This window comes from Leopardus geoffroyi, chromosome A3, assembly GCF_018350155.1.
Source record: "Leopardus geoffroyi isolate Oge1 chromosome A3, O.geoffroyi_Oge1_pat1.0, whole genome shotgun sequence".
Taxonomy (NCBI): Eukaryota; Metazoa; Chordata; class Mammalia; order Carnivora; family Felidae; genus Leopardus; species Leopardus geoffroyi.
The window spans coordinates 24,099,125-24,113,614 of NC_059336.1; the positions used below are offsets into that span (position 1 = coordinate 24,099,125).

Consider the following 14,490-nt stretch of genomic DNA (forward strand, 5'->3'; position numbering starts at 1 on the left):
TAGCGTTTTTTTATTCTTAAAAGTGTTCTGGTTTGGGTGATGAATTATGAGTCACAATCTCCACCATTCCTTATTGCATCACACCCAGGACCCCTATTTCATTTATGCTACAAGACCCCTTCCAGGAAAGGAAAAGGGGAGGCGACCATGCAATCCCGACACAGAAGCTTCCCGAAAGAATGATTAACATGGGCTCAGAGCAGAGAGAAAATACTATCTGGTGGGGAGAAATTAGGACAAGGTTCCTCTGACAAAGGATATAATGTCATAATTTACTCATTCCTTTCCCTTCCATTATTTCATTTAACTTCACAACAACCTAACCACTTACACAGCTGATTGTTGTGCATTTATTTGTGTACGGATTTGCTCTCTTCTTCTGTAACCTGCATTCCAAAACAGGATCCTAGTAGGTCTGTTCTGCTCACCACAGTATTCCCAGTGACCAGTTCGGAGCGGGCACAGAGCAGGCCCCTAGGAACTATTTATTGGCTGAACAGACTCCCAGGAACCACTGACTGAAAGAACTAACAAGGAAATTAAGGGGCAGAGAGCCGAGGTCCGTCCGCACCGAGTCAGGAGTAGAGAGAAGGAATTCAGGCAGGAATCAGTCTGGGCGGTTTGATTCCTGGACTGGAACCCAGGATTTTTCCTAGCTAGTTGGCTGTAACCTCCGCAAACAGGCAACAAATGGGAAAGTGCGCACGCAGGTACTGCGTCTTCGACCTCAGAGGTCCTCGCCGAAATGCAAGACCGAGGGGCCCCAAAAACAAGCAGCGCAGGAAACGCCACATCTCTCTTTCGCACCTGCCCCGCCTGAGAGCAAGACTACATTTCCCAGTAGGGACCGCGGCGCGCACGGCCGCTGCCACGCGGCTTGCGCCTCTGCCGTCGTCCCGCTGGGGGCGCTGCGGCGACCCCTCCGCCGTCCCGTAGAAATCTCCGCGGCCCCGGGGCCGCTTGCTTCCTGTTTGTCGGACGAGGAGACATGGCGGCGGCGCCGGCGGCTGCTGGGTCTGGGGCCGGCCGAGGGCGACGAGCAGCGGCAACGGTGGCGGCTTGGGGCGGATGGGGCGGCCGGCCGCGGCCCGGTAACATTCTGCTGCAGCTGCGGCAGGGCCAGCTGACCGGCCGGGGCCTGGTACGGGCCGTGCAGGTACGAAGCCGGCCCGGAGGGGCGGGGCGGGGCGGACCGGGCGGGAGCTGGCGGGGGACCGGAGAAGAGGCCTTTCCAGGCCGCCGCAGTACGGGCCCGACCCCTCTTGGCCGGCCGCGGGGCCTCCCTGCAGGCTGTGCGGATGCTGTCAGCCGCCGCGGGGCGGTGGGCAGCAGCGGGCTAGAGGCCCTGGTCAGGGGCCGAGCCGGACTGGGCTTCATCTGGCATCGGTGGCGTGTACGAGCCCTGGGCCCAGCTCCTGGATCCTCCCAACCCTGCGCCACGTCTACACGTCTGGGGGACCCTGGGCGAGTTTGCTTTAGCTTCTAAGGGCCTCGAGTTTTCCACTGTGAATTGGGCGGTGGGTCATTAATGCAGCCCTCAAACGGTTCCCAAGCCTATCATAAATGTCATTCTCTCAGGCCTTTCCTTGACACTTCCCCCCCCCCCCCCTTCTAAAGTAGGTCCCCATTGTTATTCAGTCACAGCCCTGAATTCGTTTCGCTCACATTACTTTCTTGGTCTGTAATTACATATTTCTTTATTGTCTGCCCCTTTTCTTGCCTGTATCCAACATTAGGCTGAGCTCCAAAGGGTGCAGGGACTCTGTTTTGCCATTGTGGAGCGTCATGGTTAAGAGCGAGGACTTTGGAGTCAGGCCTGGATTCAAACCCTTGCTTGAGCAAGTTACCTTTCGGTGCCTCAGTTTCCACATATGTAAAATGAAGGTGACGATTCGTAATCTGCTTCTTAAGTTGTCCTGAGGATCAATGGAGATAATTGTGTAAAGCGTTAAGTGTATTTTTGTTGCTTAGTAAAGGTTGAAGGATAATCAGTTAATGCTGTACTTGGTATCTAGCTTATAATTGGCGCCCAATATACGATTAGTATTTTTTGAATGAATGGAGGACACTGCTTTGAGGTGAGGCAGGATGAGAAAAGACCTAGACTCATGGCGCTGACTACCCCACCCCCTCATTCCCAAAACTTAGGTTGCAAAGGCAATTGTAAAACATTACTTAATTTTAAGACAGCTTTTGCATATAGAAACGTTTTGAAGGATACACAAACTAATAAAGTGGTTGGTGGGATTGGGTGGCAGTTGGGTAGATGGGGGAGAGAAAAGGAGTTAGATTTTCACGGTGTACTGCATATAGTATATTTGAGCCATTTCAGTAATACTCAGATGATTAAAAGGACAGAATAAAGATAAAAAAAAAAAAAAAAAAAAAACCAGGCGGTCTCTGTTCTAGCAGGTTACAGATGAAGAAACAGTTCTGGGTGAGCAGTATTTTCCTGAACATCAGATAAGCATAGTTGAGCAACTTTTTCCCCTTTGCATTCTTCTTTATCTGCTTTAACATCCTGGAAATACTTGCTCTCTTGTTCTTTAAACCAAAACGCCTCACTTAGCTGGGTTGTGGGGGCAGGCAGAAAAGGAACAACTCACTGAGTGCATACTTTGGAGCAGACATTGAGCAAGGTATGCATACAATGTCTTCATTTAATTTTCAGTCTTTTGAATTAGATGTCGGGACTCCTCTCTTATCACAGATGAGGAAACTGAGGCTCAGAAAATTTAGGTAATCTCCTAAACACTCATTTTGCTAATCCTTTACATTCTGAGGGCAGTCAGGAGCCACAGAAGTCATTCAGCATAATAAATGAGGCAATTTAGGACACTTAATTTGTTTCCAGTGCTGGAGGACCTGGAATGGGAGGAGATTGGAGAAGCTCACCAGATAGTAGGGTGTTAGAATATTCTTGAGCCTGGTTTAGGCTAGTTATTGTAATGAGTAGTTAGTTGTATGCAGGTGTGGGAGCTATTTCGGGGGGTTGAGATGGAGCTACCTTCCTAAAACTATAATGAGGGGAATTTCATCTTTCAAATGTATCCTTTCTTGGTAACTTTCCTTGATCTCTTCCTTGCCCCCACACACCACCTTTCCCCACATTACAGGTAATTATTTCCTCACAGGCATTTCCATAGCACAGTAAGCATGTCCAATGTGGCATGTGGTAAACTGGGAAAAAGACCAGATTTAAAAAAATTTTTTTAGTTGTGGTAAACACATAAAGTTTCCCATCTTAACCATTTTTAAGTGTACAGTTAAGTAGTGTTAAATATATTCACGTTGTTGTGAATCAGATCAAGAGGATTTTTCCATCTTGCCAGTCTGAAACTCTGTACCTATTAAACAACAACATACCTCCTACTCCTTTGCCCCCAGCCCCTGGAAACCATCATTCTACTTTGTTTCTATGAATTTGACTACCTTTCATACTTCACAGAAGTGGAGTCAAACACTATTTGTCTTTTTGTGACTGGCTTATTCCAGTTAGCTTAATGTCCTCAAAGTTCATCCATGTTGCAGCATATAACAGGATTTCCTTGGAAAAGACCAGATTTTAAAGGAAGGTGGACCTCAATTGACCCATGTTCCATCACTTACTAGCTGAGTGATCCAGGTGACATTACTTAACCTTCCTGAACCTTAGTTTCCTTATTTCTAAAATGTCACTAATATCTGTCTCATAGGACTCTTAGGATTAAGTGAAATAATATGTCTAAAAAGTTTGGCCAGTGTGAGGCAGATAGATGTTCAGTTACTAGTTGCTGTCAGCTTGTAGCTATTAGACTGGGCTTCTCAAGGGAATTTGTCTTATTTTTCTTTGAAACAGAGCCTAAAACAGTGTCAGGCCCTTGAAAATTGTTTGAATTAAAATACTGTTTTGGGATGCCTGGGTGGCTCAGTCGGTTAAGTGTCTGACTTTGGGTTAGTGAGTTGAAGCCCTGCGTCAGGCTCTGTGCTGACAGCTCAGAGCCTGGAGCCAGCTTCAGATTCTGTGTCCCCCTCTCTCTTTGCTCCTCTCCCACTCGTATTCCCTCCCTCCCTCTCTCTCTCTCTCTTTCTCTCTCTCTCTCTCTCTCTCTCTTTCTCTCTCTCTCTCTTTCTCTCTCTCTCTCTCTCTCAAAAATAAATAAACTTAAAAAAAAAAAAAAAAGAAATACTGTTTGTAAGGGCTCAGTCTTCCTCCTCCTGAGTCCTGTCTCTACTTCTAAACAGTCTCATGGCTTTAAAGAGTTCTGGAGTCAGGTATCCTAGGTTTGAACCACAGCTCTGGTACATACTTACTGTGTTTGGCAAGTTACTTAATCTCTTTATGCCTCAGTTTCTTCATTTGTAAAAGAGGGATAATCATGAGACCTAGCCTGTAAGGTTTTGTGGTAAGGACCAAATGAATTTATACATTTAAAGCACTTAAAATGGTATTTTAAAACATAGTAAGCATGCTATAAAGGTTAGTAAGTATTGTTTAACAAATAGTCTATACTCTGATGGATCCTAAATATATATTTCCATCAAGATCTCTCCATTTAGCTCCAGATGAGTATATCCAAATATCATCTCAATACGTCCACTTAGATGTCTCATGGGCATCTCAAACTCAGTATGTTAAATGAAATTCCTGATTCCTCTTTCACCAAACCTGATCGTCCCCAGGCCTTCCCTATTTCCCTAAATGGGACTTAAGAGAAGTCTGGGAGAAGACTCTGAACCACATGTTTTATTTAGAATGGGCCTGTCCTATGTGGATTTTAGTGTGCCTTATTTTCTCTTCTCCTATTGAATTTGCCCTCTATCAAGGTAATAAAGTAGTGCTGGTACGATGCTGTAGCGTTTACAGAGCCAGTATACACTTATCAGCACATGTGATCCTTATAGCAAATCAGATCTTACAATTCCCTTGCTTAAAACCCTCCAGTGGCATCTCACTGCAGTTAGAATCAAATCCAGATTCCTTACCTTGGGCGCACAAGACCTGCATGATCAGTAGGAGTTGAGGGAAAGGGATAGACTAGGCAAATCTTAGACTCAGGGCAGAGTAATTCTTACAGGTCATGACCCACCACCCCTAGAACTAGTCCTTCAGTTTGGCAGTCTGGTGATCAGTTAGGTTATGGCATCCTCATTCTGTTTCCCAAATGCCAGTCATTGCTTCCTTCATGATTACTTGCATATCTAAATTCTACCTGAGTATTACTTCATATTTTTTTCTTGAGATTGACCCCCCCTTTTTAAAAATGTCAATAAATTTGTTTTATCCCCATTCTAAGCATTAGTATTTGTGAAACCTAGGGGTTTAAGTCAACTACAGTCTTTCCTTGCCTGTCAAGGGTAATTTGATATCCTGGATAGGATACATTCTCATAAACTAAAAATATAAATACTATTCATTTTAACAGGAAGTTTTTGTATTCACAAACCATAAAATTCACTCCTAATTATATTGAAACAAAACAGATCCCACTACAGTGGACACAAGTATTCATTGGTTAACACTTGTTATCAGAATAACCTAAGAAGGTATTTAATCTTCATGAATTCGTTTTTAAGACTATTTACTTGCACTTAATATGATATTGTAAGGCATTAGATAGCTTACACTTAGGACTAAACAGATAAGATGTGCATTTATGTTTATGGAATTTAGCCTTTAATTATTTAAAAAGAAAAGCAGTAAAGACAAAATCAATGAAAGCTAAGTGCCTGGAAATGTCATATCCACTGAACAGGTTGACAGCTTAGGCAACATGATGTAAGAGATTATCGCTGCTATAAACTGTCAAACCACAAGTACTCCAAGGGGAGAAACCCATACAACACCTGCCAGTAATTCAGCTTTGAAGATGCCTGGGTTGGTGGCTCTTTCATCACAGTACTCAGCTGTTCACAAGGAAAACAAAATCCAAATGATTATTTTTAAATGGAAGTAAATGCCTTGTAAGACAACATAAAGGTGGTAAAATAAATCCCTTGTGAAGTTGGATATTTGGAGGACTGTTGGGAAGCTCTCTGGGTATTGTAAGCCTTGTAACTAAAAACAGCAATGCTCTGCCCCATTTTTTACCCCCAAATTGCACCCTTCCCAGGCAACCACTGCCCACGCTATGTATGTTTTGCAGGGGAAGGGTCCTCCAGGAAAGAGGACAGCCAGTATTTCTAAGTAACATGCTATTTCTTAACTTCAATTTTAGACATTGTCTGTTTTCTTCCCCTGTAAACTAGGATTTAATTCACAACACCACATATGTCTTTTTCAGTCTCCTAATGTAGTTCTATCACGTTTTGGGCCATTGATGTTAAGAATTTACCTGATGATGGGGCGCCTGGGTAGCCCAGTCGGTTAAGCGTCCAACTTTGCCTCAGGTAGTGGGCTCTGTGCTGACAGCTTGGAGCCTGCTTTGGATTCTGTCTCCCCCTCTCGCTGCCTCTCCCCCTTTCTCAAAAATAAGTAAACATTAAAAAAAAAAAAAAAAAAAAAAAAGGGGGCGCCTGGGTGGCTCAGTCAGTTAAGCATCCGACTTCGGCTCAGGTCATGATCTCATGGTCCGTGAGTTCGAGTCCCGTGTCAGGCTCTGTGCTGACAGCTCAGAGTCTGGAGCCTGCTTCAGATTCTGTCTCCCTCTCTCTCTGACCCTCCCCCGTTCATGCTCTGTCTCTCTCTGTCTCAAAAATAAACATTAAAAAATAAATTAAAAAAAAGAATTTATGTGATGATGATCACGATGTAATTATTTACAATAGAGCCATATATTATACAACAGTATTTTGTATATTTTTTGTTTCCCTTAGAGTTAAAAGCCACCATTTTCCTCCACTAAAAAATTATCATTATTACTATTTATTTTACAGTGAGTGGGGGAGAGGGGCAGAGAGAGAGTGAGAGAGAATCTTCAGCAGGCTCAGCCCTTAGTGTGGAGCTGGAAATGGGGCTTGATCTCATGACCTGAGCTGAAATCAAAAGCCAGCTGCTCAGCCAACTGAACCAACCCAGGCACTCCTCTCCCCATTTTTTGAATTGAGTTATAAATGTAGTCGAATTCACCCTTATTATTTTTTTAAAAAATTTTTAATGTTTATTTATTTTTGAGAGAGAGACAGTGAGAGCAGGGGAGGGGCAGAGAGAGAAGGAGACACAGAATCTGAAGCAGGCTCCAGGCTCTGAGCTGTCAGCACAGAGCCCGATGCGGGGCTCAAACTCACAAGCTGTGAGATCATGACCTGAGCTGAAGTCAGATGCCCAGCCGACTGAGCCACCGAGGTGGCCCAGAATTCACCCTTTTTAGTATTTTTAGGAATTCCTTGTTTTGTTGTGCTTTATTTTGTTGCGCTTTACAGCCTCTGCGTTTTTTACAAAATTGAAGGTTTGTGGCCACCTTGCATTGAACAGGTCTGTTGGTGCCCTTCTCCAACAGCATTTGCTCACTTGGTGTCTCTGTCACATTTTGGTAATACTCACAATATTTCCAACTTTTTAGTTACTATTATAGTGATCTGTGATCAGTGATTAAGATTTCCTGGAAGATGAGATGATGGTTAGCATTTTTACGCAATATTTAACAAAGGCATGTACCTGTTTTTGGACATAATGCTATCATACTTAACTATACAGTATAATGTAAATGTAACTTTTATATGCACTGGAAAACTGAAGAATTCATTTGACTCACTTTATTGCAGTGGTCTGGAACCAAACCCACAGTGCTTCCGAGGTATGCCTGTAGTTCTACGAATCTTGACAAACACAGTTGTGTGACCACCACTACAGTTAGGATATAGAAAATTCTCTTGTAGTCGTCAGCCCTTTCCCCACCCCTGTCCTCTAGCAACTGCTCATCTGTTTACTGCCCTATTCCTGTGCCCTTTTACAGACTGTCATTGCAATGCAACTGTACCATATGTAGCCTTTGAGTCTGGCTTCTTTCACTAGAATAATCTCATTCTTTTAAAATTTGCTTTCCGTGTGCTTACAATTTAGTCCTGAATTCTAAAACTTTGTTGTTAAAGATGAAATCCTTCTTGGAACTCCATCTTCCTCCAGTTTGGACTAGTTCCTTGCTAGGACAGCTATACATCTGAATTTTTGGTTTTTAACTTCACCAAATTCAAAGCATTTTATTTTTCTCATGATTTAGATCCTCTGTTTCATGAATCCTGTCTTGGGCGAGTGCATTCTCTAGTACTCTCCTGAGAAAGAGTACATGGGAGATAGCTTTTTTTTTAAGCTTACGTGTTTGAAAATGTCTTTTATTCTTGTATATTAAGTTAAGCTGGGTATAAAATTCTAAGTTGGAAGTTATTTTCCCTTAAGTTTTTAATGGTGTTATTCCATTGTCTTTAAGCATTTGGTGTAACCATTGAGAGGTTCTGTTCTGATTCCCATGTCTTTGTATATGACCTATTTTCCCACCCCTCACACCCTGAAAGCTTTTAGGATCATCTCTTTCTCTCTCTCTCTCTCTCTCTCTCTGGCATTCTGAAATTTAATCATGGCAAAAGTCTTTCTTTTTATTCATTGTGTAGATATTTTGTGTATATATACATTAAATATGTAACAACTAAAAAATAAATATTAACAACTATAAAAAAGTCATGTCTGTCACCTGACATTAATTTCTTCTGCAAAATGATTGCACTAAATGTTCTCTTAGGGTCCTCCTGTTTTAATTATTTTATTTGAAACAATTTTTTTAGGGTACTCCTATTTTTAAAAGCCATCTTCTCTCCTATGATTATGTTGGGCTTTGAATGCTTTAGAGCTTCATGGAATAGCAGAGAGTTGAGTTGGTTCTGAAGAATGAATAGAATTTGAACAGAGTAGCAGAGATCTTTCTGGCACTAAGAACACCCCTGAGAAAATCCTCCTAATTGGCCATTAGAAGACAGGAAAGAGACAGTGAAATGTTTGTATGGGACATAATGGGAGGTAAGTTTAGATATGTTGGGAATGGGGTGGGGATGGTAATATTTATTGAGCATCTACAGATTCCATTGTGGAGAGACTTACTTGTTTGTTTATTAAATATCTGACCTACAAAAACCTATAGTAAGTAATACCAAAGTATTACCACAATACCCATGTACCTACTACCAAACTTAAGAAAGTAGGGGCACCTGGGTGGCTCAGTTGGTTGAGTGTCCAACTCTATTTTGTCTCAGGTCATGATCCCAGGGTCATGGGATCGAGCCCCACATTGGGCTCCATGCTGAGTGTGGATACTGCTTAAGATTCTCTCTCTCTCCCCTCTGCTCCTCTCTCCCACTTGTGCTTGCTCTCCTTCTCTCAAAAAAAAAAAAAAAAAAAAAAAAGTACCAGTATAGTTAATACCTCTTTCATCTCATCCCCTCCCCTCCAGAGGTAATGCGTGTTTTGAATAGATAACATATGCACATACAGTTGCAGAGAAAAGTAAATCTCCCTTGTAAGTAGCCCACTACCACCTCTACTAGCACCCTTCAGTTCTACTCCCAGAGGCAACTATGGTTATTGATTCTTATGTATCTATGTAGAGATACATTAAACTTAGAAAAGCAAATATGTCTATGTATCTTTTTTTTTTTCCTGCACAGGTGGTATCATACTGTACATATTGTGCATTTAACTTTTTTCGCTTGAAAATGTGTCTTAGAAATCCTTCCGTAATCAATGCATACAGATTTATTGTAAGCATTTCAAAAACTTCTTGTGTTGAAATATAATGTGCAAATAAAAATGAACAAGAAATGCGTGCACAGCCCAATGAATAGTAATAAAGCTGTCATCTACATAGCAACCAACCAGATCACTTCTGTACCTCTAGTCTACAGCTCTAGTTTTCCTCTTTTCCAAATGAAATTACTAGCCTGACTTCTGTTTTTCTTTTTAATGTTTATTTTTATTTTGAGAGAGAGAGCACGAGGGGGTGAGGGACAGAGAGAGAGGGAGACACAGAATCCTAAGCAGGCTCCAGGCTCTAAGCTGTTAGCACAGAGCCTGACGTGGGGCTCAAACCCACAAACGGTGAAATCATGACCTCAGCCGAAGTTGGACGCTTAACCAACTGAGCCATCCAGGCGCCCCACAGCCTGACTTCTAACATTGTATTTAGGGGTACTAGTTTTTATGCTTTATATAAATAGAATAAAGCAGTATATACTGGGTCTGCTTTCTTTCAATCAGTATTTGTTAGACTGATTCGTGATAATGGTGAAGCTGTAGTTCATTAATTTTTATTGCTGCATAGTATTGTAGTAACAAACCACGATTCATTCTACTTCTGTTGAGTATATGAGATCTTTCCAGTTTGGGACTATTATGAGTACTGCTTATATGGATATTCTTGTACATGTCTCCTGATGCATGTGTGTGTAATTTCTTTTGGATATATACTTAGAAGTAGAATTGCTGGGTTATGGGATATGCATAGGTTGAGCATCAGTAGCTATTACACTTTCCCAAGTGACGGTAGTAGTTTACTTTCTCACCAGCAGTGTATGAAAGTTCCTGTTGTTTCATGTTCTCGCTAATCCATTAAAAAAAACCCAAGATTGATTTTTAAAAATATAATTTATTGTCAAATTGGCTAAGATACAGTGTGTAAAGAATGCTCTTGGTTTTTGGGGTTGATTCCCGTGGTTCATTGCTTACATACAATACCCAGTGCTCATCCCAACAAGTGCCCTCCTCAATGTCCATCACCCATTTTCCCCTGTCCCCTACCCCCCTATCAACCCTCAGTTTGTTCTCTGTATTTAAGAGTCTCTTATACTTTGCCTCCCTCCTTCTCTGTTTGTAACTGTTTTCCCCCTACCTTTCCCCCATGGTCTTCTGTTAAGTTTCTCAAGATCCACATATGAGTGAAAACATATGATACCTGTCTTTCTCTGATTTATTTCATTCAGCATAATACCTTCCACTTCCATCCACAATGCTGCAAATGGCATGATTTCATTCAAGATTGATTTTTATATTGTTTTTGTACTTATATGGATTTTATATTTTAATACTTTAGATCCTTTCGGATTGTATATGTGTACAGTTGTTTGCAAATATCATGTCTGCGAATGAAGGTTTTATACTTTCCAGTTTTCTGTCTTTTCTTTTTCTTGCCTGACTGTGCTGCCTGAGTTGAAGGGGCACATTCCTGATCTAAGAGGGAAAGCCTTAAACATTTCACCATTAAATACGACGTTTGCTGAAGGTTTCTTTTTTCAATAAAATTTTTTAAGTTTATTTTGTGAAAGAGAGAGTGCACGTGAGGGGAAGGGGCAGAGAGAGGGGGAGGGAGAGAGAATCCCAAGCAGGCTCAGTGCTGTCATCTCAGAACCTGACATGGGGGCTTGAACTCATGAACCATGAGATCATGACCTGAGCCAAAGTCAAGCATTGGACACAACCGACTGAGCCACCCAGGTGTCCCTGCTGAAGGTTTTCTGTAGATACTATTGTTTGTTTGCTTCTTTTCTCAGTTTATAATGTTGAATTTTACAAAATGCTTTTTCTGCACCAATTGAGGTGTTCATAGAATTGTTCTTTATGTTATCCGTGTCATGAGTTATCTGTTTTTCCTTTGTTGTGCTTTAGATGTCATATCCAAGAAACCATTGTCTAAGCTAAGGTTATGAAACTTATGCCTATGTTTTCCTCTAAATGTTTTACATTTTAGCTCTTACATTTAGATCTTTGATCCATTTTGAGTTAATTTCTGTATATGGTATGTGGAAAGAAGTCCATCTTCATTCTTTTGCTTATGGATACCAGTTGTCCCACCAACATTTATTGAAAAGACTTAATCTTTTTCCTCATTGAGTTATGTGGACACTGTTGTAAAAAAATCAGTTGACTGTAAATGTAAGGATTTAATTTGGAATCTCAGTACTATTCCATTGATCTAGGTGTCTATCTTTATGCCAAAATCTTGATTGTACTATAGGCTTGTAATAAACTTGGAAGTCAGAAAGTGTGATTCTTCCAACTTTACTGTCTTGTTTCAAGATTATTTTGGCCATTGTAGGTCCCTTGCATTTCCATATGAATTTTAGTATCAGATTGTCAATTTCTTCAATGAAGCCACCTGGGATTGTGATAGAAACTGCATTGAATCAATATAGGGAGTATTGCTGTTTTGGCAATCGTAAGTCTTCCAATCTATGAACATGGATGGCTTTCCATTTATTTAGGTTTCCTTTAATTTCTTTCAGTGATGTTTTGTAGTTTCATTGCACAAATCTTGTATTCCTTTTACTTAATTTATTTCTAAGTCTTATTATTTTTGGTTTTATTATGAATGGGACTGTTTTCTTAATTTCATTTTTGGATTGTTCATTGTAAGTGTATAGAAATTTAGCTAATTTTTGTATATCGATTTTTATCCTGCAATCTTGTTGAACTCATTTATTACCTTTAATAGTTTTTTATGTGGGTTCCTTAATGTATTCTATGTATAAGATCATAGGATTGCAAATATAATAGTTTTAATTTTTCATCTGGATGCCTTTATTTCTTTTTATTGCCTACTTACTGTGGCTCGAGTCACTAGTACAGTGTTAAATAGAAGTGGTGAGGATCAACATCCTTGTCTTTTTCCTGATATTAGTGGAAAAGCATTCAGGCTTTCACTGTTAATTATGATGATAGCTGTGGGTTTTTGGTAAATACTCTTTATCAGATTGATTATATTAATTTTCATATGTTGAACCAACCTTGCATTCCTGGAATACACCTCACTTGGTCATGGTATATAATCCTTTTTACATGTTGCTGGATTTGGTTTGCTAGTATTTTGCTGGGGATTTTTGTCTATATCTGTCAGAGATCTTGATCTGTAGTTTTCTTGTGACACCTTTGTCTGGTTTTGGTATTAGGGTAGTAGAATGAGTTTGGAAGTCTTCTATCTTCTATTTTATGGAAGAATCTTAAGTATTTTTAGTTTGTCTTTAAATGTTTGGTAGAATTTACCAGTGAAGCATCTGGACTTGGGCTTTTCTTTGTGGGTAGTTTTCTTTCCTTTTTTCTTATTAAATCACTTTTGACTCTTCTTGAGTCAGTTTCAGTTGTTTGTATTTTGCTAGGAATTTGTCCATTTCATCTAGGTTATGTATTTGTTGACATATAATTGTTCCTAGTACTTCTTTATAAATCTTTTTATTTCCATAAGGTTGGTAGTAATGTCCCCTCTTTCATTCCCTAATTTAGTTATTTGAGTCATTGTTAAGTTGGTCATTGTAACTAAAGTTTTAATTTTGTTGTTCTTTTCAAAGAGCCAACTTTTGATTTTGGTGATTTTTTAAAAAATTATTTTTCTCTGTATCATTTATTTTTGCAATAGTATTTATTTCCTTGTGCTTGTTTTGGGTTTGGTTTATTCTTTTTTCTAGTTTCTCATAGTGGAAGTTTAAGTTTAGATAATTTATCTGAGATCTCTTTTTTAATATAAATGTTTACACCTATAAATTTGTAAGCAGTGCTTTGCTGAGTCCCATAAAAATATATTTGTTTTTTTTTTTTTTCCTTTCAAGGAAAGGAAAGAATTCTTTTCCATTGTTTTTGGACTTGCCTTGATTTGAACTAGCTTGAATGATATGAAATTGCTGATATTCAATCTTTTTTTTTTTTAACCTACAGAAATGGTAATGCCTTTGGTTCACCCTAACGCAAATCACTCTCACAAACGTTTCATTACCTCTCTGTTACTTCTGTATTATCTTATTTTTACAATCTAAGAAAACAAACTCAGGAAGGATACTGGGATTTGTCCAAGATCATAGGACTGATATGTGTCAGGATAGTCTAAGGCATTATTGAAAGCCTGCATATCCTGTAATAACGGTTATAAGGAGCTTTTGATCTGATCGAGGGATAAGTATATATGAAAATAAATTTGCATCCGGCCCCTGATTAATGATATGTCCTTAGAGTGTTAGTGGAACTGTGCCATAATTGGTTAATGAACTTGTCATTAGTCTAGAAGGTTATTGCTCATTCCTTCAAACATTTACTGAGTCTCTGTGCCTGGCATTCTTTGAGAGAGAGAAGGTGGACACCATAAACACAGCCTGGTGCCTACTCTGAAGGAGCTTGTGGTCTACAGGAGGAGGGGACAAATGAATCAGTAATTACGGTACAGAGGATAAATGTTAGATAAGGCCCCAGAGGCCGGGCACTTACTCGCTTACAAAAGAGGGAGAGAGAGGAAGCCCAGCAAAGAAAATTTCTGGGTATTTGGCTTGCTCTTTGGAGAAGGAGAAGGAGCTTCCCAGGTAGAAAAAACCAGGCAAGGACATTTTGGGCAGGGAAAAGCATGTGCAGAGAGACCTAGAGAACATGTACATTTGGAGCCGAGAGTACCCTTTGGGAAAGAGATGAAACTAGAGAGGAGAGTACTTGAGAGAATATAAAGGCTGTTGTGTCACAAGGGAAGGAGTTGCACTTTTAGCTTGTAGACTGTTGGGGAGCTTTTGAAGGTTTCTAGAAAGAGTGCTTTGAATTAATTTGGCCTGGGTGGGTTT

The 14,490-nt window shown here is 40.3% G+C and overlaps 1 protein-coding gene across 2 annotated transcripts in view; it reads left to right on the top strand.

The window, feature by feature from the left end:
• Positions 1-885: 885 nt before the first annotated feature.
• Positions 886-14,490, top strand: part of LOC123579577 (transient receptor potential cation channel subfamily C member 4 associated protein) — a 69,811-nt gene continuing 56,206 nt past the window's right edge. Inside the window, exon 1 of one of the 2 annotated variants that reach the window (XM_045443641.1) lies at positions 886-1,156. In XM_045443641.1, the coding sequence (XP_045299597.1) occupies positions 989-1,156 (168 nt within the window). In that variant the 5' untranslated portion in view covers positions 886-988. The remainder of the gene's footprint in view (positions 1,157-14,490) is intronic. The other variant, XM_045443642.1, reaches the window with a different exon arrangement.